Source organism: Apus apus, chromosome 3 (genome assembly GCF_020740795.1).
Source record: "Apus apus isolate bApuApu2 chromosome 3, bApuApu2.pri.cur, whole genome shotgun sequence".
Classification (NCBI taxonomy): Eukaryota; Metazoa; Chordata; class Aves; order Apodiformes; family Apodidae; genus Apus; species Apus apus.
The window spans coordinates 22,676,059-22,703,259 of NC_067284.1; the positions used below are offsets into that span (position 1 = coordinate 22,676,059).

Consider the following 27,201-nt stretch of genomic DNA (forward strand, 5'->3'; position numbering starts at 1 on the left):
TCATCAGGGAAATCCATGGCCATATCTCAGATTGAAGACAAACTGTCCTGAGCTCTGAAGCCTGGTCTTCAAGTGGCAAGAAAGTTGACATTCAGTGGGTCAGCACTAACAGCAGCCATGGAGTTGTGCCTCCTAAGCCAGCCTGAATGTGGTATGCTTATTAAGAAGGGAAAGTGAATGCATTTTGCTCGCTCTTGTCCCAGCATTTCGAGCATGTCCCCACACAATGACTTCTCTTCCTGCTGCTGGCACATGGGAACTCGCAGCTCTTTTAGTCACTTCTCATTCCCTCAAATCCCAGGAAGGTGTTTTCCTCTCCCCTTGAATAGCCCTGCAAGCAACATTACTTTTACTTGTATTAACATCAAGCTCTTCCTAAAATTTGTCACTTCAGATGAAAAACAGGCATATGCAAAAGTGTTGCAAAATTATCAGCTTTCCATCCACATGCCAAAGCCGCAAGCTTTTCAGCCTCACCCACTTGTTGTTTGCTCCTGCAAGAAATCTTGCTGTAATTCAAGTCTGGGAGAAAACGAGAGTGAGACATGAGTGCATGTGTCAGAAGCTGTTCCCTGCCCACCACCAGCACGGTGGTGGGAGCCCTGCAGCCCTGCCTCCACTCTCAAGCTCATCAAAAGGAGAGCTGTGTGTTGTCTCAAGGCATCACACAGAGATGAAGATATTAATGGAGCAGGAAAAGCCGGTGTCAACAGCAAAATCTGTTACTGCAGCTGCATGACTTCAGAGCCTTAGACAGCAAAGTTTGTATTTGCACCCTTTGCCACAACTTTCCAGGGAGAGCACACTATTGTTGGGTTATGAGCCGAGAAGTCTTGATAAAGCCTCGGCTCTGCCAAAACTTCACTGTAAATGGATAGAGGGGTTTGCAGTGAGGACAACATTCTGGAAATATTTGGTCTTAGTCTCAATTCTAGCATTAAACTCTGGCCATTTCTGGTAAGAAGGCAAGCCAACGTTTTTCTCATCATATCTTAATGCTCTTCCCATCATCTGCCAGTTCACTGAGGCAAAACCCTATTCCACCGGCCTCTGATAGGATGTGAATCTTCTTTTCTTGGCAGGATTACCCACCTAGCTCCCATTTACTATCATGCAAGCTGAATACTGTGCCTGCCTACACAGCCCAAAGATGTGACTCCTCAGATGTTCATTATTCTCTCTGCAAACCATTCTGTATCCTTTTGCAGCACAAGTACATAAAACTCCTTTCCCCCTCCAGGCCCTAGACTACATTCATTTTTAAAATACTGAGTTAAACAAATAAAAATTCATGTTTAGTGACTGCTTTTACCTATCCTTATGCCTAAGATACATCATTTTGTGGCACATTAATGTGAAATATATATGTCAGAACACAGAAGTATTAAGTTTTGCCTGCAGTCCATGGTGACAAAGCATTTCTGACTGTATTCAGCTACCATCTGTGCCTCACCATGCAACCTGACAGCTGCCACTGCTGGTGTGACCTCCTGAGCAATCCTCATTAGTATGGCTTCTCACCCTCTCATTTAAGAAAAAAAAAAATTACTATGGAACAGTTCCCAAATGTGCACCTCTCCCTACAACAAAACTGCAAGGGATGAGGCAAGAGACTGAACATCTGTAGGAAAACAGTGTATCTTACATGTTAATCAGCAGTGGAGAGCAAATGAAACATGTTCTGGAAAATGGTAAACTGACTTCTTCCAGTTCAGGGGAGTTTATAAGAATACATGCCTACTCCGAAAAGGAAAAGCAAGTGACTGACTCTGCATGCATCATCAGGCCCAGGCAGAGTCAAGGCAGCTGCCCAGCCTGGATGATGCTCCACAGGCAGATAAACTTCCTCTCTCACAAAGGCTGGGTTTCCTGGAATAGGAAAATGCCTTATTGCCAGTATAGACTTCAGGCATTACTTAAGGGAGTAAGGTAAAAAAATTATTTTGCCTTTTTTACTTTCTTGTTTGGTATCTTTTTAGACTCTTTGATGCTGTGTCCTTAGAACTGAAAGCTCAAAAAGCAACTGCAGCAAACTGAGTTTTTATTCTTCTCCAGTCTTTTGTCAGGAACAGAAGCATTTGCTAACCAAACTACCTATGGAGAAACACAAAGCGACATTTCAATCAGCCATTCCAAATCAGAAACACAAGGTAAAAGCCAAACAACCACGAGTGTGCTCAAGGATCATAAATCTCCACATGCGACTCCATTTCTCCAACACCCTTCTGTTCCTGAAAGTACTATTAAAAATAAAATAAATTTTTAAAAATTTAAAATGCTCTCCTTTAAAGTAAATTCTTGAATGGCAGAAAGGAATTAATAAAGTGAGCAGAATACTGTTTTAAGCATGTTTTCATTGCTCATGAAATATATTGAACATATTCAACTGACAGCTCTGTCAAACAAAAACTACTGTGGCTTGGAAGAGCTGAATGGGAGACAGAATATGCTTCTTGCTTAGCTCCAGGCATGTCTCTTTAACATTTTAGGGGAACATATCTAGAGGAGAGAGAAGATGGTTCACTCATCATGTCAGAAATTAATCAAGTATCCAAGTATCCATTTTGGATGTCCAAGTACCCAAAATTTATTTGTCATAAGTGATTAAGATGCATTTAAACTGCTAATAGGAACAGAAGTTTTCTTATTCCTTACTTAAGCAAATCTGCAAAGCAGAAGATGTTTTTGTTGCTTTGTTTTGGATGTGTAATAATTTGCAAATTACAACTATGAATAGTTGCTTATTATTATAAAATATTAATTAAAGCATGAAATAGGCCCATTTTATGGCATCAATCCAAAATCATTCGCAGCACATAAGCAAGGCTATAAAATTTGCTGAAGCCAGAGTGAAACTGAAAATCACGAGACTAGAATACTAAACACAGAGTTCAATTGCCAAGATGTTTATAAACTTTAAATACCTGTGTTTGGAGACAATGAGATCTGTGATGCTCAGAACAAGAGAAAGTGTTTTAAAAGTAGGTACAATCCTATTCTTTGGTCGATCAGCAATTACAAAAATAATTTATATTTGAGGCATTTCATCTCCAAGATCTCTCATAGAGGACTATGGTGATAAAACATGGGGCTTGCTTTGGCTTTTGCAACACTGAAATCAATCAAGTGTCTGATTGCAGTTCAAAGGGACGATAAATCGTGTTTGTCACACCAACCAATTTTCTGAAAACAAAAGATACAACATTTTTCCACACCTCAGATGCCCTATATTTATCCTTTCTCTGAAAGCCTGAAGTGAAGACAGAACCAACTCCTCTCTTTTTTTTTTTCCTCTTTTTTTTTTTCCTCTTTTTTTTTTTTCTCTTTTTTTTTTTTAGTAACCAACTTTTTCAATAGACCCCTTTTGTAGTTTTTTTTTAGTGGTAGATCTTACTACAGCTGAAGCTTTTGCTTGAGGCAGAAGACGTTTGAAGTGTTTGAAGCAGAGCACCCTGGGCTTTGTGGAGTGGCCTGGAATATATTTAATATAAATGAAGTTATTATATTAATCTCAACATTAATCATTAAGTATGACAAAGTTTAAAATGCCTTATATGTGTTATGAAAACCAATATTATGAAAAATCCTTTCTATTATAGCTGCTTAATATACCTCCTTCCCCACGTATATTCTAGTTACAAGACATGTTTGTTTTCTTTATTGGTAAATATTAGAACAATATGAGAGATTAAATTAGAAAGAATATGTGCTGTTGCAAACTCTTAGTTATGGAATTACTTGCTTCTACTGTACTGCCTAGATAATTCACTGACCTATATACCCTGATAAATATTCACACAGGTCAGTCTCAAGCACAAATCCTTATCAGGCAGATGAGTCTGAGACATCTCAGTTTCTGGAGCCAAGAAAACATAAGACAGTAATTTTCTCTGCATCGTGTCCAGCCACCTTTTGTTACCTCCAGCCAAAATTAGCAGATCCTCAATCAGAGCTCAGTTAGGTGGCAGCAGCCTTGGTGAGCTGTGAACTGGTGCCTCTGGGTGTCTAGTGCACCAGGCTGGAAAACACAAATGAAGTCTGGGGCAGAGATGAGCCACATACAAAAAAAAATACATAGGAAGAAGCAATATTAGAGGCAGAAATATTAAAGACACAAGGACTCTTCAGTTTAGGAAAGCAGTAACTGGGGGAGGAACTAGCTGGGAACTGCTATATTGATATAGTGAAGAGAACTGCCAGTTGCTGTTTCTCATCATACAACATAATGAAACGATCAGTAACCAAATTTAAAATAACAAAAAGGAATTTTGGGTTGTTTTTTTTTTTTTTTTTTTCACGTAACAGAATCATATAATGGCAACCATTGTTACACAAGCATGCAAAGGTAAAAAATATACATTACTTCAAAAACTGTTTCAAAAATTCATGGACTGCCCAGAGAAGGATCACTGTCCATTTGTCCTTTTCCTGAGCATCCAGTCAGTTACAGCTGCCAGGGATGAGATATGGACTAGGAAGCTGTAGGGCCCACTCACTTAGGTTCATTAGATAGAGAGCACTCATCTCAATTCAAAATTCTCAGGGAGTTGAAAGCAGCAGCAATAACAATGTAAATTTAAGATTTGCCTGTCAGAACAAACTATATACTGAATAGGCAATAAGTATTTATCATGCTTGTTATTGCCATTCTGTGCTATAAGAATTAGAGCTGGGATTGAGAGATTGCAGGCAGCTCCCCTATTCCTCACCTGAATTACAGAGCTTCTTTCAAATAGGTCTTTCAAAACAGAAGGAATCATGACTAACTTGTGTGCGTAATACTCACTTATTTTCATTTGGATTGAAACAAGCACAGAAATCCAGACTCTAGATGCCTTTGTGATCACTCACAAATGCAATTTAGTACACCAAAATCCAATACATTACAATAATCTTTACAAAAAAACATGAACTCACACCTAATAGCTGAAATGACAAACTAGAATTGTCAACTCACTACGTGTGTTAGGCCAGTGTCACTCCAAGCAAATGTATTTTTACTCATATAAAATGAGAATTGCCAGCTACTGTCAATTCTTTTCCTTGAACAAGGTAGTGCTGAAAGCTTTACAAAGAGAAACCTGACTCTAAAGTATTTCTTTTGGAGCAACCCATAAACCAGGAGGTTCTCACAGGACAGAAGTGCTTCTTTGGAAAACAAACCATAAAGGTTAATAAAAAGTCTTCTATAAGCTGACAAAGAGATTACAAAGCTGAACAAAGGAGACTTGGGTAACAGTAAAACAAAGACCTAAGCTGTTCTTTGTCCAGAAGTCCTGGGCAAGGGAACATGTAGATCTTTCTGGACTCCAAGAAGAGCACAACATGAATGGAGGTCTTGTCAAACACCAAAGCATCTTTCTTATTCAGGTATATGTGAACCAGAAGTCCAGTACATGGAGTGTTATGCATGGAAATGATCCTTGGAGGGAAAATAAAAAATATTCTGCCCTGGTCCTACCTTTTGTTCTATCAGCAGTCAATATTTGGTGCTGGCTGATCATCCCCAAATAAATTCCTCCTTTCTCCTTCCTTTTAAGCAGTTATCACCAGATTTGCATTGTTTTAGCCAATGTAGAACTGTTCACCCCATTTTCCCAGGCAGTGGTTTTTGAGCTGCTGTCACTCACAGGCCTCTGCATCCAACATCATGAGGGACTGGATCAGAAACAGGGACAGCAGTTACCCTCTTTTAGCCACTGCTTGAATACTGTTAGCTGAAAATAAGTCTATGAAAGGATACTGTGCATGACAGATTTGTTATCATTGGTATGCATTGGTGAAACCTTAAAATTAATTTTAAGATTGTTATCACCAGCTGGAAAGGTGCAAACAGTTTGCAAGTCATCCCACACACCTGCCTAAAACTCAGAAACATCTATGTGGTTTCAAGAAGCTGCTAGGATTCCTGTGCCTTATGTTATCGCTGCCATGTCTAATCAATAATGCAAAATAAAGAGGCAAAAAGTGATGGGGGCTCCTATTCAGACAAGAGCTTCTGCACCAACAAAGACCTTGAAAATTTCATGAACAGCAAGAAAGCTCAGACAGTAAGGAAGGCATAGACTTCAGCTCATGGTTATTTAACATGTAATTTGATTTCATGTGTTTTCCTCATTTGTATTTGTTAATTCAAAATCCTTCCTCAGTACCTATTTCTGCCACAATAGCTACAGTAAATTGCCAGCTCATATAGAATAGGCAAGTGGCCAGCTGAGACTATGGACATAACCAACATGTCTATTTTAACAATGCATCTCAAACCTTCAGTTTATACAACAATGCAAGTTTTCAGTCCTTTGCTTTTTTGTGGTTTTGTTTGTTTGTTCTCTTTGTTTTTTTAATCATCTGCCTCTCATATTTGTTACATTAACTCATCACAACATCTCATAATTCAAACTGTAAGCTGATGAGGACAAAAAATATTCTGCTTGCTGTCTTCTTGAGCAATGAGACCAGGAACAATGAGACTCAGCTGCAATAGCTCTTCTGAAAATGAATACACATAATAATATTGTTATAACCTTCCAATCATTTCTTTATCATTTCAAGGTATATTATTTTCATGTATTTTCTAAGCAGAGCAATGGAATTTGTTGTCTGATTTGCATTCAAACGTGAATAAGATGCCAAGAGCTGCACCTCTTTGTGCTTTGCACCATGTGCTCTTTACAGCATGAATCTGCCATAGAGAAAAGTGGGTTGCAGCAGTAGCAGCAGATTTAATGAATCCAGGCAGTTTTTTTCATGTCCTAGTCTGTCGATGTTCTAATGTCCCAGGATTGCCATCTGCAGTACACAGCACCTCAGTATAGCAATGGAGATCAGAAATGTAAAGTGTGTTCTTCTCTGGGAAAAAAATATCTTTCATACAACTTCTATTGACCAAAATGCTGCAGTGCTGGTGAGCAGTAATCATTTAAGCAACCTGTGGCTTCCACAGACTGATGAAGGAAGCAGATAGGTCTTCACACATTCCTGGTACGTATTTTCCCCCTTCCCAATTCCCTGAACACAGAATACACAAAAAGAGACAATGACAACATGAATTGATCTGAGTGCTTCCATTTAGCCAAATCTCTTTTGAAGAGCAAGCCTGACATCAAAAACCCACCTAGGGAGTGTTTCCCACTGAAACCCTGCTCAGAGAAAGCATGGACAAATGGAAAGGTCTGCTAAAGGAAAAAGAGCTCTTGGGATTGAATCGCTCAGCCATTGGCAGCTGTGAATAGTCACAGCAGCCAGAAGTCATGAGCTCTATGCACTGCAATGAGAGCTTCATACCCTTTTGCTGATGGGCAAGTGTGGTTTTAATATTATTTCTTTTGTGTTAAATAACCAGGTTCAGGGGCACCATTCTTTTGATAATGTGATTCTGTGCATTCATGAAACAAAAATCTATACAGGAACATTTTATTTAGATATTTGTCTTCTAGTAACCATGAGTTATAAAAAAAGTCCTTCAGATGTCACCCACAGATGCTCCTGTTTTTCTAGGGATCTGATCACTCTTTTTGACGCACGCAGTCAACAGCCCTTAACGGTTCACTACTCCACCACATTACCACCACGCAGAAAATAAATGTATTGAGGTTTTTATCCCGCCCTTCAGTATTCCAAAGCCACCTTGTGACCCCACAGACTAGGCCAGATTCCTTTCAGTGCTAACAATTGCTCCAAATGGTAAGCAGCAGCAGAACTGATTGCCAACAAAAATCTCACACTCCTTTCTTCACCCATGGGAAGTTAAGATTTTACAGTCATTTATAAACATCTCACAGAGACTAGTTTAGAAGAATAAGTTTATTAGATTGTCTTCCACCTGGCAGAACAAACAGATGTAGAGTCACCCATGGCTTTAATGATTTTCCCTCTGCTGGCACTATTTGGCCATACAGCTAATTCATGCTGTAGATTCTGCTCAGCGAAGCACTGCAAATTATTCACACAAGCAAAAAACCATTTCCAGAGAGTAGACTTAGGTTAAGCATCATTCAAGAATTTGCATGGAAGACTCCCACCACAGTGAACCATGAAGACATTAAAACCATGATACATTAAAAAGATACATCGAATGTATTTATTTATTTAGACCACAGAGAAGAATTAAGTTTTCATTCCCAAAGCAATAATTCAGACACAGTTGAAAATTAAAACTGTTCAGAAGTCCAGAGGAATAGCCTGTGCTGATTATATTTGTTTGGCTTTAATTAAAATATTTAGTAATCTGAAATGCCAACAACCTTCAGCTTTCTGGTAGAGAGGAAATAAGATACTCCTTTATATATACTCCCACTTCATTTTAGTTCACACAATTAGAAATATTAGCCCAAATCAACTTGATTATCCCCTTGTGTAGCTGTACATTGAACAGTCAAATGTCATGCAAGATATGAGAATTTTCTAAGCAGCTGGTCAAGGTATCTGCATTGTCCACCTGCCTAGCAGACCTGAGTTTATAACCCTCAGCTGAAGAAAAAGTCATTAATAGCAAACACTTTAGTCTGCTACTAGGCAACTAGTGACAGGACAAGAGGGAATGGCCCAAAGCTGCGCCAGGGGAGGTTTAGGTTAGATATTAGGAAGCACTTCCTCATGGATGGGGTGATCAGACATTGGAATGGACTGCCCAGGGAAGTGGTGGAGTCACCATCCCTGGAGTTAAGGAAAGACTGGATGTGGCACTTAGTGCCATGGTCTAGCTGATGTGATGGTGTTAGGTCATAGGTTGATCTCAGAGTTACTTTCCAGCCTCAATAGTTCTGTCATTCTATGAATCACAGCTCTGTTAAGACATCATTTGATACCAATTACAGTATAAATCTTGCTCAGTAAAGTAGAAAGGGTCTAATCACTTCTGTACAGTGTCAGTTTAACAATGCTTGTTAGAAATAGTCTTTACTAAAGCTTGGAATGGACTCATTTAGACATTTATTCCAGGTTTATGGACAGCAGCAGGGCTTAATAATTACCTGTTCTCTGCAGTTACAGTGATGAAGAAGGTGGCAACTGAATGAATAATGCTTTATATAGGAGTACTTACCTTCTGTTTTAAGATGTTGCTCTTGCAGGTTACAAAAACAATCCTCAGGTATTTTTTGTTACAGAAAATTATTCTTGCAGCCATTATCAGTGAGGAAGAAAAGTAACAAAGACAGGTTTAGGTCTACTAACTGGGAAGGAAGAACAGTGAATAAATGCGTTTTTCCAAATAGTTTAAACATTATTAAAGGCTTGTACTATATGCTAATATCTGAGTGATTCTCTACTCTTTGGGTAGATTTCACATCATGATACTTAAGAATTTTAATTTTTTAAACTATACATAGCATATTCTAAAATATGGCTCTCAAGACTCTTAAAAATCCCAAGAAACAATCACTTTGTCCTTTTAGAGACCTTTATGGGTTTTGTTGTTGTTTCCTCTTTTTACTAGATTGTAGGTCTGCTGAAGAACTGCCATCTTTTATCTAACCTCTACCATCTACAGTCTCCTGTTTTCACCATCCTGTGTCTTCCTTCCTATCTGCTGTATAATAGACGTTACTAATGGGAGTTTTTAGAGCTATTGTGAAGTCCCCTACTTAGATCACTTTAGCAGAGTAACCCATCCTCTCTGCTGTGCTTGCAGATCATTGCCTTTTCATGTTTTATTATCCCTTCTATGTTTATTACCCCATCAGACTGTACCAAATGTTATCATCCTTCACTGGCCCATCTGATTCAAAAGCCTAGTTCATGTCAGTGGATCCTGATTTTGACAGATCTTTTTGAGAGTATAAACCTTCCTTTCCACTCTAATCTGAACTCTTAATACTATTACCAAAAGTGCTTCATTTCAACATCAAAACTTCTGCCTTCAGTATCTAGTTCACAAAAAGAAAAATAAAGACTTTCACCACTTAGCACACTTGCTAAGACTTGTTTAAATCCATCAAATGCTGAAGGATCTAAGGCATTCGAGTCAGACAAAGGTTTTTATGATCAATGAGTGCAGTTCTATGCCAGCAGGAACCTGAAGTGTTTATGTAGGTAAATCGATTGGAAAACAGGTATACAAGTGGTTGGAATAATATTAGGAGCAAATTGTAGCTGGGAAATACACAGGAATAGAGACCTAAATACTAAGTAGTTAAGAGAGGAAGCACCGGAAGACTTCAGAAGTGGGATAGGACAGGTGAAAAGTAGATCAATAGCTGCAGACAGGAAGGTGATATAGACATAGATCTGTTGAGTGAGAGCGGGACTTGGTGATTAGGCTGTGCAAAAAAGCAGGAAGATATATGAACTCTCAAAATCTCTTCAAATAAAAATAAGAACCACAACAAAAGTATCACAGGATGCTGTGTTTCTAGCTGAGATGCAAGTTCTCAGCCAAGTTGAAGATCTTTGTCATAGAATCATAAACCGGAATTAAGACAGTTCATGAACACAGGATAATGAAAAGGACATTAGTATAGCAGAAGTGGATATGGCATAATCTTAATATTCATTTTTCAAAAGAGCATTACATTCTACTCAGGATCAAAGTTGTATCATGGGAGGTGTTATGCAAAGAGAAAGTCTCTGCCATGCTTAATCTCAGCACTTACAAAGTGAACTTCAGGAAAAAATCAAGTTAGATCTGAAGAAATGTCTTCAAAAGGAATATATGCTATTAAGTTTTTAGCTTCTTCAAGATGAGTCCCTTGGAGGAGTGTCATCTTTCTGGATTACCTTCTTGCATACAGGTGTCTAAACTCAACTTATGTTCTGTTTTAAGCACCAAAACCAGCTCTCTACATTTAGTGTCAAGGTACACAAATTAGGAAGCTGATTTCCCTCAGCTCCTCATGCAGTAAAGAGATAGAGAGAATCCTCCAGAGGGTAATTTTGATCATAAGAACTCCTACTTAATTAACATCCAAATACAGATAAAAAGAAAATACCACAAACTTTTGCTTTGCAATTTATTTATTAAGATGAAAAATATAAAAGTGACCACAAAGTGGGATAAAAATATTTAAACATTTTGAGGAAAAACAAAAAAGGTAAGTCAGACAAAAGTCACCCACTAATTGGGAAGGAACTTCCATTTCCCATCCTTCAATATACCATATAAAATGGTATCCAAAAGCAGCAAGAATAAGTTCTGGATGCAATTGCAGCTTCAGTATTTATCTTTCTTTTCTTCAGCCTATTCAAAGCACTGAATGCCTTTGTCTTCCAGGTAGTGAAGTGAATATTCTTTACTATAGGGCCAAATTCAGCTAGAGATGGGAAAGAATGACAGAAAGGAAAAAAAACACAATGCAAATCAACCCAAACAAAACAAAACCAAAACCATATATGACAGCTGCTTAGTCTTCAGTGAAGTATGCCGCCAGTCCCTCCAGTTCTGCATCAGCTGTGGTATTTGAAGAGGTGGGAGTGCAACTTGAATTCATGCTTTCCTGAGTATTACTTCTTTGTTGAGAGTTTCCTGAATTACCTAGTTCCTTCTTCAGTTCTCTGCCACCACTTAATACCTTTTGACTCTCTGTAAAATACTGATTAGGATGATTCAAAGAAAACCCAATGTCATCAACCTGCACATAAGAGGAAAGGAACAGTGAGTTATAAGATTTCTTTCAAAAATCCCTCTTTTTCACATTCAAGGACAAATTAACTGGCAAATAACGAGTTTTGATTTTGTTGAAGAAAAAGGAGTCAGTGTGTAAATACTATCCCAGTAAATACTAGCATGACACAGATTTACTTTCATAATAAAATTCTTCCATCATGTTAGAAATAAAATTACTGCTTTGGCACATTCAAACAATATTTCTCATTGTTTTTGTTGCGGTAAACAAAAATAACACCCCAAAACATAAAAAAGCAATATAAGCAAAATGGGCCACCTTTACAGATGTAGGACTAGAACTCACACCTTAAAACAGCAGTTTCCTAACCCAAAAGAGAGACTAAGTCTAGTGTGCAAATGGCAATAGAGAACAACACTAACAGTTGTAACAACTGCACAGTATCATTCTGGATCTTAAGTATCAGTGAAACTGTGAATGACAAGTAGCTCCACCTCTTTCCCTGTTTTCTCCAGTAGTCACAAATGCAGTATTTACAAAGCAGCAGGCTAAGACAGAAGCCAAATTGATCAAGCTTATCTCTGTTCCATCAATGCCAACATTCTGAAACTCAATGCACAACCAATACCAAAGAACACTTAGTCTTCAGTGGAAAAGAATACAGAAAACCAGTATAAGGTGCAGAGTATTTTTATTGCTCCTTCCTACTTACCAGGCATATTCTTTCAGCTCTGCAATTATGTGATAAATGAACATGCAATTAATGTTCATTAAATATTTCAAATCAACAAAGCTTTCAGTTTTAGAAGTAAGCTACTCTGACATATTCACCACAAATTACAGTTGTAACCTTTGTATCTTTTTCAGGGGCTAAGAATTTGGAAGTGCTTACTCTAAAAGTTGCTTACACTTCATATTCAGGCAGTCTGCTCCTTCTTCCTGCCTGTCACTTCATGTGAATACTAAGAACATGTTAAGAAAAATACTGCCTTTAAAAAACACTGGATAACCTGGGATACAAAAACCGAAGGAAGACTAGAAGCCATATGCTGGTAAATTTCTTCTCCCTCTACATTCCAGTGCAGATCTCTCCCAGAAGGGTGGAGCCAATTACAAGCAACTTTGCACACACACAGCATCTCATGAGGACATATACTGGCAGTGATTTAATATGCCAAAACCCATCAGTTTAAATTTCAGCCACTTGTAAAAAACCAGAAAGCAGAAGATCAGTTTGTACTCTAAATGAAACCCTGATTAGATGCATTAACAGTGCCTAGCTTAGCTTCATCAGAAAATGGAGACATGTATAATAAAATCTAATTCAGATGTGAAGAAGACATTAGCAACTGTAGTAAGTGACCTTGCTTGAAAAATCTCAAAAATAAGTGACAAGCCTAGCACACTAATTTGGTACTTGAAATAAAAGAGGAAAAAAAATTTTTTTTTTTAATTAAATAAATAAAAAAAGAAACCCAAAGCAACCACTGAATTTCATCTCAGTTTTATCTGGATGAGTTTCATCCAGCCGGCTTTCATCTGTGCTCCAGTTTCCATTATGTGGGAACTAAATCACTTCTTTGTACCAAAAGGCTTAAAAAGAAGCAATACAGTGAAAAGCTGGCTTTCCTAGAAAACAATCTTAGCTAGTTCTGGGCTTTTTTAACCTTAAAAATCTCAGTTTTCTTCAGACCACTTTAAAAATCACTTTGTAACTCTTAATTTTGTTCTTAACTCCTCTCTCCCCAACAAACTAGAATAAGCTGTATAAGCAGCTTATTGTACAAACAGAGCCTACAACCATGTTTTCAGAGATGATTGACAGTACTTGGCTTAAAGGTATTTACAGGCTGTTAGTGAAAATGATAGTATGGCTCCAAGTACCATTTCTCCTTTTCAAATCTGATTGTTACTAAAATAAAGCTCTGCTAGATGAAGCCTAGCCAACTCTATTTTAATTAAAAGAATTCTGCCCGTTCATACTATCACCTTTTCCTTGAGATCCTGAAGACAGAAGGGAAAGTTTTGTTCATCATCGTCATTTGTGATATACTGATACATAAACAATTCTGTTCTGTGTAATTTTCAGCAAGGTTCAGTGACCTCTGAATAAAAAATTTCTGCTCTGGCTGGAAATACACATGGAATTTGACCACAAAAATGGAAGTAAAGCATACATAAATTTCCTGGATGTTTTATGTCAGACTGCTCGTGTTACCTTTATGTAAGCTTTACAATGTTTTTAAGTAATACAGATCAAAGCACATTAATTTTAAAAAGCTTCATCAATAGCTTAGCTAGAAGTTACCTGAAATCTACTGCCAATAGAGCAACTGGATTTCTCTAACAGCTTTACACACATAAATCCATCTGAAATCTGTTATGCCCAAAGAAAAATGTAATTTTTGTGCAGTCAAACATTTAAGCTTACAAGATGTACTGACACAAGCGAAAAGGCCTGTGACTTCAGACAGAACTCTTTATTCTATTTAGTAGGTGATACTAATGCAAGATATATTTTTTTTTTTATAACACATTTGCACATGCTGGCTTTCTTACAAATTCTAGCTTCTTATAAATTCTGCTATAGCAAAGATTGTTTTGAAAAACGTGAAGCAAGCATTTTTAAACTATAGTATCTTCAGCTTTTAACCAAGAACTTTTAAAATGACAGCTGATAACACTAAAGCTGATATTACAGAAAAATCACGTGGAGCAATCACGGTGTAATACAGGAAAATATATTAATTAACCACATCCCTTTTTCTAAAAAAATAATCCAGTATTCTTGCTATATGATCACAAGGACTAAGAAAAAATGTTTTTTGGATGTGTTTTTAAATAAACTATTCAAAACTGATTCTTCTGGACCAGAAAATTTGCTATGTGTCAGATTTTGTTTACTTAAAAATACAAAAGGATTGTAAAATATCATTACTCAAGAATTAGATGTCTAGAGGTAAATACTAATATAAAAATAACGAGCCATTCCAGCTGTAACTGAAATAAGAAACTAATGCAGCAATATTCCTGTAAACAGCATTAACACTATTAGTTTGGAATACAACTTTGTAACAGAGGCAGTAGCCAGTTAGGCTTCCTTATTTATTCATAATGCTCAGGCTGTTAAAACAGTGGATTTATATACAATCAGATTTTAAAGAACTAATTATTTCTGCACACACACTGTCTTAAGAACATTTGTTTGGCCTACTAGTAGTTCATAGCTGATATCACTCTCTTTTACTTGACTGCACATACATAGCCAAGGTCTCCAAACTGGACTGGAAATATTTTCTCTGTTTTGAGTTCGCATCCAATTCTACCAACTCAAATAAAATCTTGCTGCTATTGTGACCATGAAAGGCATCCCTCATTACTGTGACCAGGTTATGGTTACAATGCCTACATTTTCAGGGTGCCTCATTTCCACTTTATGCAATTTGCCTTGTGTCCTCACTTTAGTATAAAACAAAACCTTATCTTAAAGTGATAATCAACATGAAATAGCTTATTCTGAACTCAAGTACAAACATTAAAACTTCAGTCATGATGCTTTTTGTATGGCTTAAAATCCAAATTTGACCATCCAGAAAGATACTTACTCTAGTAACCATATAAACATATTTCATTCTTGAGATTCTTATTAAAATATGATAATGTTTGAAAATATCTACCATATAGACCATTTAGTCATGAATTCTAGCAAGTCAGAAGATCTTCTTTTCTTCACATATATAGGACAGCTTGTCTCGATCAAATTATAGTGTTATTATTTAGAAAATAACTTCCCTCAAAAGGAGTATGCCCTAATATCCCAGAACTGGAAACATATGATAACACCATTCATCCACTACATGTAGCACTTCTCTTTCTCACACCTGTTGAAAGACTTAACACACTGCATACACATACATTTCCTCTGTAATGTTTAGGGTATTTATAACATCAATATATATGCAGAAAATGCCAAAAGAAACTTTTAAATTATTTAAATGAAAACTAACAAGGCAAGACAGCTAATGATGGATGTGAAGACTGCAAATAGTCTTTGGACATCATGCATGACTTCCAAGGCCTTCCTCAAGACAAAGATGGTGATTATAGTTTAACAAAAAATAATAGCTACTTACATCATGTGTCAACTCAAAGTACTTCTGACAGGCCAGCTGGTAATGCATGCCCTTCACCAACTCCAGGATCTATACAGAGGAAAAAAAATGTAGAGGATTTAGAAGAACTACAGATATACCTTGTTGATACTTACCATGACAAGGTATTTCACAACAGCCTTGTATATACCTCATGGAACTTTGCAGCTTAAGATATTTTTACATCTGTGTATCCTACTAATAACTGACAACATTTAGAGATACTGTAGCTCTGTAAAAATAACCTGGCTACATTAAAAATAAGATAAACCAAAGGAAGATATGCCTACTCCTTAAAATGTAATTTCAAGACTTTCAGAATAAGTTGGATCTGTATTTTGGTAATATAATTGTGACAGTTATTGTCAAACTATCATATTGCAACATCTCTTCAATAATTGCAAACATAAATCTAGTAATTCAGGTGGTTGAAGCATGAAGCAATCAAGTACACGATTTGTATTTTTATCTTCCACATTACTAGTTCATATGGATGCAAAATAAAATACTACTGTGCTCCCATCAAGAAAATTTAATGCAAATCCTTTAGACAAGTATCTCTGAGAGGGGAATGCTTTTTACCTTCAATCAGATCTGTCCTTTTTGAAATGAAGTTATTTCAAGTCAAGCTCAGCAGAATATGTGAGTGAATAGTCTGTTTTGCACACCTATTAGGAAAATCATGCCATCTTTTGTAAATACAATTTGCTCCCAATTCTACTTCAGGTAATCTCTTCTGTGCTGCATAAAACCCCATTCTTATCACCCAAATGCAATGCCAGTTGAAATTTTTTGAAGTCTCATCACCTCCTCCCTCCTTTATATAATAAAAATGTATGCTTTCTCTGCTTATCAAACAGAGAAAATTGCTGGAATTAAGAGATAGCCTCAGTGGAAGGAGAAATAGTTTTCAAAAAATGTTAATTTCAAGCCCCCTTCCCATGGTTGACCTTTGCATCAAACACAGCAATACACTCCAGCTTAAGTCCCTGCTGCATTTATTATGGGATGCTGCCTTGTATTTATTGACAGATGTATAAACAAGTTACATTTGCCGAAGGGATAAAAACAGCAGCACACTGCCAAGAAAGTACTTAGCCACATTGTTTCTCTGTAATAGTCCAACTGATTACTCTTCTATCCCTCTTGCCACCTCCTGTTAAATCCTCTGCAAAAGATCAAGGTCAAAGCTAAGTAGGCAGTGTTTGCGGTTTTGGGGTTTTTTTACCTTCTCTCTCCTTTGAAACTGACTGAAAAAATTACTATCACATTACGTAGCTAAGGATTGAAGAAAGCTCATCTATTCTAAGCATTTCAATGACATATTGCCTATGTTTTCCTGCTTGATCCTTATAATAAAATCCGTACCATCCAAAAGAGTTATCTCTGTTTTAAGTAAACAGGTAACCATGCTGTAAGCATGCACTTTAAGTCCTTGGATAAATCTTGAGCCACCTGTCGGGAGGAGAAGAGGACTTCATAGAATCGATACTGCTCACTATAATGGTCTTGAAGGACTTTAAATTCTTAAAGAGCAACCATGTTATTTTGCAGCAGCTTGATCTTTATTGCCCAGCTGCAGATTCACCAAGGAACTACTGTCCCACTCCCTCTAGACTCCTCAGACGCTGCTGTTAGGTAACCAGATGTTTTTCTGCTGTACTACTATGAAGACATGTATCTTGGAGAACAGCTGTTAGCGAAACTTCTACCAGCATTCTCCAGTTTTTGGAAAATAGCTCTTCATGGCCCTTTTTTTTCCCCAACGCTGTAAGAGTTCTCCAGAGAAGACAACACCCACTAGAAAAGACTAGAGACTTTTATCTAGTTTGTTAAATTTATTAATGTATATAATTGCATTGGTAGTCATCATGTTACTCCTGCTCCTTTAGCCTCTCCACCACATCACCTCCCCAACTTTGACTGGTTGGGCAATTTCAGCCAAATTTGACAAGCAGGGGTGACAGAGCTATAAATTTCCTACATGTTGATTACAAGTTGTGGTTATGTAGAAAAGCCAGACCAAGATTTGTGGCTCATTCCGGTAAAAGCAGTTATAATTCAGCTCCTACCCATTCTGAGAGGCAGTCAGAAGGCAGCCAAACTAGCACATATGTAACTTTGAACTGGTTACATCATGGGGGTCCAGATTCATCTTCTGCATACATGATGGGATTGAGGAAAAAGGGGCACATTAAACACACCCGAAGAAGAACAGGTTTAGTAGATTAACTGGTTTAATAGGGAAGAAGTTGCTAAGAGAAGAAACAAAAAATATTTAAAATTTCAATACAAGGGAGTCCAGCTAGAAAGCAGTCCTCCGTGTGAGAGAAACTAACATTTCCCTGTTTAAATAAAACAGAATTATAGTTAATAATAAATATTACCTTTCCTATTACATTTGTGCACATCATGAAAGCAAGCATGCAGCTTTTTTTCACTGGTGTTACCCAGAAGCAGTCCTCCACTCAAAACTATGCTAATTCACAGCAGCAGCCTGCTGCCTCTACTTATATTAAGACACTAAATCACTTTATTTTGCAAGTAAAGGTAAATACGCAAGGACTCTTTTGTTTTTAGTTCTTCTGTGCCTTCTCTTTCACTCACATCTGCAACTTGGTTTTCTGATGTTGCTTTACTGACTACTAATAACAGATCAATTTCTCTCCTGCAATTTGCGTCACAACTGTCAAGAACATCTACTTGTATTCTAGTACACTTTATAAACATAAAAGGAAGAGGCAGTCATGATCCAGAATAACATATTTTAATAACCTTTCTTTAAAATACCTACTTTTTCCTCCATTTTTAATATATAGGTTTTCTAGCCTGAAGTTCTTATTTTATGAATGTCAGTAGAAAAATTATTAAATACTTGACAAAAGAGTTAGTGAATATCTGAATGAAAAGAATATGTCAATATGAGCCTATACATGCTGCAGCAACTCCTGGACAGCCACTAAAATAAGACAGACATAAATTTAAATTGAGTCACTAATTTTAAAAGGAAACCACTCTTAATGCTAGCTGGTTTTGTTTGCTTGGTTGTGCTGTTTTTCAGAGGTCTATATATCAAACGCAAGAAGGGTTAATGCACCTGATTGGTTAAAGCACCACTGCTCTGATTTCACATAGTTCTAGAATAGCGCTATAAAGATGTACATTTTATGATTATTCAACTTTTTTGCTATTTCTCACTGACACTTTTTTGTTTAACAGACGAATCCTGCATGAGCTTACAGCACCTACTCTAAAAGACAGCCATGCCTGATTTTATATATGATAGTCGCCCACATTCCTCTATTGCAAGGAAATGCTGAGTCAAAGCCTGGGTGGTTGTCAAGTACAAAAGCAAGTATCTGAAATACTTCAAAACAGAATTACGTTACCATATAAACTCAATTTAAGTGTTTGCTTCATGTAAGATCTAAGTTTGCAAAATAGCAGTTTCAAGAAAAATGAGATGTAACATTTTTATTTCATGTTATTTTTTTGTTTTCCTGTTTTCTCATCCTGAAATGGGTGCTTAATCCCTTTGATAGTTTTTGTGTGCTTATTTTTTCCTTCTTTCTCTTCTAAATAAAATTTTTGTGAGTAGCTTAATACACAATAAATTGAAGCTGCTGAAGACCCCCATTCTTTCCACCCATTCCTGTTATCTGAAAACGAACCTCATTCCTCTTCACCTTCCCATGCAAACCTAGAGTTGGAGAATTTTTTAACCTATTTTAGCATGTAGTCACAGGGCCAGCATAAGAAAAGGAATGGAAATTCAACAGGCAGGGAAGAACAAAGAGTAGATGAGCCTTCCACACCAGCAGAGCCCGTTTAGGCTAATCAAATGTTCCTGGAACTAAAGTCTACGGCCTAGACACTAATTGGCTTATTTATTTACATCTCTGCAAAGACTTTCCAAACCCCAACACACTAAATTTGTCAGTGAATATTGGTCAAAGTTCAATGACTCAATCAAAATCTTTAATTTAATCCAATTAGGGGAAAAGGCAGCTTTTTAAATTAAGAGAACGATTCTACTACAAAGAACATTCTTTCTTCTAAAGTTATCTACTGCTCATTTACATAAGCACTTTTCCCTAAAGAAAAAACAGTAATTGGAGCCAAAAAAAAAAGGATGAATGGAGACCTTCTGTTTCTCCTGACTGTAGAACAAAACATTTTTACTACCTTTTTTCTTTTGTGATAGCAGTGATATGGGAAAAAGGTCACTTCTCCAATTAAGCTTTTAGAAACCAGTAAGAGATATTTTGAAGTAACTCTGATTCAAATTCTATTCTATCTGATATATATAAGTAACACATTACAGTGCACTTAGTATAGCACCACAACAGATGTGTTTACCTTTATATGCTTTGATTTTTATAGTCTTTGAAGTTATTAGCTATTGCCAGACTTGGTTCAATAAATATTTGACCTGATTAGCACTATACCAAACACAGAATCACCAAATCATCCCAGTTGTAAAGGACCTTGAAGACCATCAAGTCCAACCATAACCTAAATCCACCAACCATAACCTAATCTACTCCAGTATGTCCCTAAGCACTACATCTGTATTTCTTTTAAACACTTCCAGGGATGGTGACTCCACCACCTCCCTGGGCAGCCTGTTCCAGTGTCCAAAATTAAATGAAATGTGATCCAAAATATACTACAAACTGACTGTCTTGGGTAAAACTGCAACCCTATCAGCTGGACACTAGTCCACCTTCTGGCTCATATAATAATCCTGAGGAACAAGCTTCATAAACAAGACAGGGGCTTGCTCATGGGCTTGAAAGGAAGATTAAAATCCCAGTTGAGGACCAATTCATGACCATGTAGCTAAATCCAACATAAGCATTTGGAAAACTATGTATCATTCACATAAAAAAACCCTAATGCTTGACCAGACAAAAGTGTAGTTTGCAACAGAGAACAAACTACCATCTACAATGGAAAACAGAGCATCTGCAGGGCAGCTGAAGCACTTGATGAAAGACCTAACAATAAACTGCAGGAACATGCGAAGGCCCCAGGTTCTGAATGGACAGACAGGAAAAGCCCTGGAACCAGAACTCAAGACAAGGTGACGCACAAATGATTGAGAAAGAAGCCATAGAAACACATTGGATAAACACCAAACACAGCAAGAGAAACTCATTCAAACCAATGAGTTGCTGCACAACTAAACCCACCTGATGTAATTGCCAATCAACTCAAGATCAGCTAAGACAGTGGCCTGGCTTTCATAATTCAAGGACCTCCTGAGATAACTGCTGAAAGTTATGGGAGACCTATGAAAAAGAATCACTTATGTGGTTGCTGCTGTACTACGAATCCAAATCTTCTGATTGTCTACAGCACTGTGAACTCAGTTCATGGAAGGTAAACCACCACTGCTCAGGAGTCTGTATCCCTTTGATGAACACAATAAATTCAGTAATAAGATATGTCTCTTGATGGCAGCACAAAGATAATTGAAGAGAAACCCATAAAATATCAAAAGACTAACAACCCTGTCTGTAAAAATATCAAAAGACTAACAACCTTGTCTGCAAAAACCCATCTCATCAGAAAAAAGAAAAAAAAAAGTCCTCAAGCTCTCAAACTAAGTTTGTCAGCAGGATCATGATTAATCTAAAAAATGCTGTGAACAAACAGAAAGGAAACATCCTCAAACAGTAACAGTTCTGATCCAGATCACTGCGTATGAACTGGAAATAATAAGATTTCAAGAGATTTCTGTACTTCTTATTAAAATAAGAGTCCCTCAAACAAGAAACACAAGCCTACAGGAGCTGCTAATAAAAGACATGCACTAAGTCTCCACCAAACTCAGACTTCAATATTTGTATTTACCTTTGTACAAATTAAGGTTAGGACACCAGCTCTGTTTAATTTTGGGTACAATGCCACCAATGTAAAATCCTTTGTGCATGGATTGAGCTGCCATGGCTTCTCCAGGCTCTCTGGCCAGGACTGTGTCAACATCCTGATTTATGCTTCTGGAAGGCCTGATGAGTTTTCAGCCAACCTCTGTTTCAGAATGAGAATTTATTCATAGTAGGAAACAGGAATTATTGACCTTTTAACCTCTTTAAGGTGGACTGCATAGCTTAGGCGAGAAACATTTACCACTGCTCACCTGAAGAAAGAAGCATAATGTATTCTACTCACAAACATCTACCCAGAAGAGTGCCCTGGAGTATCTACTTCAACAAAAACTATGGGACTATACAGAAGTTTCAACAAGAACAAAACACTTGGTGACACATGAACAGAGAAGCTCCTTGAGACCAGGCACAAAGAAGTCTTTTAAAAACCTCACTTGTTTCCATGACAATGGCTATGCAACAGATTCACACACTGTCAGATAAAGATGAAAAATTGTAGTGCAGAAACCACCCACCCAAGAGGTCTCCCCAGAATAGATACTGGCACATTATTGAGAAGAAGCATGCGTTATGCTTATAGCATATAAGGAATCTGTAGCTCTGAAAACATTTCACTTAGGTGAAAAACATATTACTAACTAAAATAAAGATTAATCTCCTAAAATTTAGCCACCACTGAAAGCAAAAACCTACAGTTCATTTCAAGGTTTAGTATTTCAAAATAGAAGGAATTACTGAGTTAAAGAATAATTTTATTCTATTGTTCTGTTGCAACTACCATCCAGCTGAAGGTCATATTCCTAGAAAAGCAAAAAAGGAAGCAAGAGCCTGTTAGTTCAAAAAAATAAAGAACCGCTAAGTTAAGATAACTGCTGGAAGACTGGGTTCTCACAGACAAAATGCCATAGCTAAACCATTGGAAAAAATATTAAATAAAAGCAAACATTTATGTCTGAAGGTGAAGGACTTCTATGTAGCCAGTTGTTGGCCAAGTGGGTTCATTAAGTTGCATCTTCTCAAGTCCAGTAAATTACTATAAATTATAGATAAAAATCATCTTTTAGGGGGATTCCATATTCCACACTGCCTGCAATCCATCAAATATATGTCTATGTACTCATAATTTAAGTTTGGCTTCAGTGTTCAGTAAATTACTTTCACAGATCTTGCAGTACTTTTTTGCTAATACAGAACATGGTAGTGATATATCTGCTGTAAACAGGGAAGCTAAAAGGATGAATTGATTCAGCAATCAATTAAAGCTTAGTGTGTTACCTTTCACCATGATTTCTAGAATGCTGTAATTCGCACTCAGCAGGGACTGCAAGTCTTGAGCTTTCATTTGAATTCCTTAAAGCAACTCCTTAGACACAGGGAGAAGCAGGGATCACTACTCACTTGGAAAGCAGAAGTCTACTGTTCACATGATTTGGCACCTAATACCATTGCAGAGAGTCTCATAACTCTCTCAGTATCACCATGAAGTAAGCTGAGAAACCAATGAGCAAATAACAGTTGGTTCGAGTTACTTTTGCACAGATTTCATATAAAGGTTTTTAAAGCATTCCAAACTGACTTTTCAAATGAACATGCTAGCTAGCAACAGCTGGTGTGGGCTGGCTGTAAATTTTCGTAACATTTGGACTAAACAAATGTGACATGTTCTGAACTCATTAGTAAAGAGACAGACACAGAACTACCAGTGAGGAACCTGACCACAGGATTTGCAGATAAACTATTTAGATGAAAAAAAATGGGGGCTTGGAAGTCCAGAAGGTTGAGGGTGAAGATCCTGGAAAGCTGAAGATGATCCTGGAGATCAGAGATGCATGGAGATGAATGCTGGAGAATGCCCTGGGACCACCACCTGTAATGTCTGAGACTGTTAACTGCAAGCAGCTGCAAAGCAGGTATTGACATGACTTTTAGTCCTATCCTCCCAGACTAGCAGTCATTTCCTTGCTGGGAAGGAAAGTTGAGACCTCAGTAAAAACACCAACAAGATGGGGAGCAAGTGAGGGACTGTGTGAGACAATCAAGCAGGGGTATAGTTCTAATCTCCTTGATTCTTAAAACAAACAACAACAACAACAATAGTATCCAGATTCACTACAGGCTGTCATTTACTGTCTCATCTGTGATACCATCACACACATTTGTTAATGATCCAGCTGCTCTGCACTCTGTCTTTCATTAAGTGGATGAGAGACTTCAACTCATTACAGAAAGCTCAGAGTCCTGGAAAAGCTGATGTAAAATGCCTGCTTCTTTTGAGTGTGCTGTCCTGTGCACACGGCCACTTGAGTGTCCCCTCAGTCCAGAACAACACATTTATCTCTACCATAAACCAGGCAGAGAGAACTGAAAAAGTACTCAGGTACATACATTGATCTGGTTCGGCAAGACTGAAGAGAATTTTTCACTTTGCAACGACCTATTTGTCTAGAATATATAGAGCAAGAGAAAACACTACATGAAGTCACATTCGAAGATAGCAAAATAATTTTGGAACAAAGCAAGGAACAAGTTTAAGAGACCCTGAGCCAGAGGAAAGACATATCGTTTATTAAAATACACAGGTGAAAGGTCAAACTCTGAATCATTCATTAAAAACAGGAAACTGTCAGGTTGTAAGGCACCTCTCATTTGATCTGGAGTTAACAAGGTCTAACATACTTAAAGGGTACAGTTGCAGTGAGTGTCAATTTTGAGGCCCAGACACTGAAAAAACAATTATATCAGAGGCTTTGAAAGACTGACAGACCATCCACCCCTAATAACCCCTAACTGAGCTAAAGGAAAAACATCTCTGATATCAGCAGCTATCACCAGCACCAGAGAAGACTCTTAAAAGCCATGGTCTGTACCAAAGGATCCTGAACTGGTATTAGTGATGCCAATGTTATTGAACCATGCAAGTATAGCAATAAGGAGTAGTAGTATGAGATCTTAAGAGACAGATGTGAAACAATATTCTTGCTCTGTTCCTACTGAATATCTTAGGACTGTCTGATGTAAAAGATCAATTTCTGAAAATGCAGCCAAAGCCAACTTCTTTTTAATTTTTAAAAAATTATTATCAGTTTTCAGGAGGGAGGTGTTCTGAGTTTTGGTCTAACGTTAGGAGTGGCCACTGCAGAGCTCTGTACCCTGACTGCACTTAAACTGACACCACAAAATTCAGGGATAGCACAGTGTCCACTTCCAGGCAAAGCAGACACTCATGGAGATAGTTTTTCTTACTCACTTCTTAGAAGAAAATGTAAGACTCCTAGTGAACCGCAATCCTACTTTACAACCAAAAACATACAAAAACCTAGAACTCAATTCACATGAAGGAAGGAACTATGTTACATATAAATATTCTGCCTCACTGTGCAGATTCACTGAAGAAATAATCTCTGCTACAGCCTACCTACACATGACAAGGCAGATAAAACAGTAAATCCTCACCAATCTTTCCAGTGAGTAGCAGGATAGGAGTCTTAGACCAGCATTAAATTTTGGTGCATACAAGAAAGAAATTAGCTAAAGGAAGGTATCTGTAGTGCCTGTCATATATATGGAAGACAGTCAAATGCTTATTTATATGAACCAGGAGAAAAGAAGAAAAGACAAAAGAAAAAACATTCCTAGCAAAATGTCCTAATTTTGCAAGGATTTGTCAAGAATGAGTGAACGATAAACACTCAAAAACTATTTTATTTTAATTTGTATCTTTATTATTCCTCCCAAGGGAGACTACTTTAAATGGAACTTCCACATTCTCTTCTATCTAGTTCAACACTGCTGCTGCCTGACAAGCCATGGTGACATTCCACATGCACTAAAGATGACTGCTTAAAGCAGGTTTTTGCTATGGACCTAAAAAGCAGATTTCAGGCAGTTAATACACACAAGTTTGTGTACAACTATCCCAGCTTAACTCTACCCTGTATGTCTTACTCCAACAAAGATGACAGTAAACTTTTATAGCCTCAACCTCTTGCTTGAGCAAGCAATGGGAGTCACAGTCCTTCAGTCTACATGTCAGCAAGTTCTGATTTCTATGTTGCTCTTGCTATATAAGATAGGTCATCAATTTAATGTTACATTTTAAAAAGCTGCTAAAGCACTGCTGAATTTCACTAGGCATTTCATGTTCTGTGGTTGTTTAGGGGAAATTAGCTCAATGGATCGCTACGAATGTATGGCTTTTAGAAGTTTATTACAGAAAACAATTACTTCAATCTACTGACTACATTGTAGCGTCTTCCACAAGTTGTTGCAAGAATAAAAACAAAATACACCTCACCTGAGTTATTCCACTGAGAGGGACCTTGTACAACTGCAGCCTCTGCTTCAATAGCTCAGGATCACTGTGGCGGAATGGGCACCCTGACAGTAAAAAGAGGCAAGCTCACAAACAAGGCTGTTTACGCACGAGTTAGAATAGTAAGGCACTCAAGAGACCAGCTAAGCTGCTCCTAATTGTCTAACAGCTTATTAATAAGAAAGTTAATTGCCCACGTGTACAACTGCTTACTTTTTTTCTTTCTTTTTTTTTTTTAATAATTACTCCACTTTATGGTTATCAGGGCAGCACAGGCTCAAGAGTTGCATAACATATTCCAACACAAACAGGATACAATTCACTGACAGAAGAGTTTTAGTTAGTTCCTTACTAATAGTAATTCTGCTGATACATTTTATAGCTGTGAAAAAAAACAAAACAGGAAGAGAGAAGTAATGAGCGTCAAGTGGTCTTTAATGCATAGTCCTTTGTAAAAACTGTACTTTAGAAATACCTTAGAGAGTTCCATCACTTTAAGAGTCATGGGTTTTTTTGTCCCAGAATTAGTTTTGACACAAAACTGAATGAGTGACATCATGACTAACCACGATGAAAGTCAGTGCAGGTTTTCCATGTTTAGTCACATAGAGATAAGAGATTTTAAAGTACCCTAGCAAACTTCAGAATTGAATTCTTATCTCAAAGAATCTCTAATTGGTCACTTTCAAAAGCATGAACACATTTACAGTCTCTTTGCAATATGTGACACAATGTACATAAAATAGAAGCTATCAAGTGCTATAAATAGAAGCTATCAAGTGCTATCTAAAGACAACAGTGCAAGACCACTGTGGCCTTAAAATTAAATACATAATTTAAGAGACTACAGGAGGGAGCAACTTCTGTAGCCAAGGGTTTCTGCTGGTTTTTAACTTTTTTTTGTTTGCTTGGTGTTTTGTTTGTTTTTGCTTTTAGAAACTCACCATGATAATCCCCTTGACTTGGTGGATTGGACATGATAATCTTCATGCAGCTGTATGGGGTATAATCAGTTCTCCTTCCTTCTTTCCCATAGCTGTGGCGAATGCTGTAAGCATATCCTTTGTCAAACTAAATAAAAACAAAGGGATAAATTCTTACATACTGTGCCAGTGATTCTATCTGCTCAGCAAACAGAAATATTGGATAACAAAATATTACAAACATATTCAAACTAAGAAAAATAAAAATTGAGTTGCTTGCTGCTAGCTTTAATTTTTATATTACACAGACTTCCATAAACACATACACGTGTTTTACAGACACATTGTAAGAGAAGCGCG

At 37.3% G+C, this 27,201-nt stretch overlaps 1 protein-coding gene across 2 annotated transcripts in view; it reads right to left on the reverse strand.

Moving 5' to 3' along the window:
- Positions 1–10,935: 10,935 nt before the first annotated feature.
- The window catches only part of PRIM2 (DNA primase subunit 2), an 88,892-nt gene continuing 72,626 nt past the window's right edge, over positions 10,936–27,201 (reverse strand). For both annotated transcript variants that reach the window (XM_051615321.1, XM_051615320.1), the window contains 4 exons: positions 26,863–26,989; positions 25,901–25,983; positions 15,695–15,763; positions 10,936–11,567 (listed from right to left, as the gene is read on the reverse strand). In XM_051615321.1, coding sequence (XP_051471281.1) covers positions 11,340–11,567; positions 15,695–15,763; positions 25,901–25,983; positions 26,863–26,989 — 507 coding nt within the window. In that variant the 3' untranslated portion in view covers positions 10,936–11,339. The remainder of the gene's footprint in view (positions 11,568–15,694; positions 15,764–25,900; positions 25,984–26,862; positions 26,990–27,201) is intronic.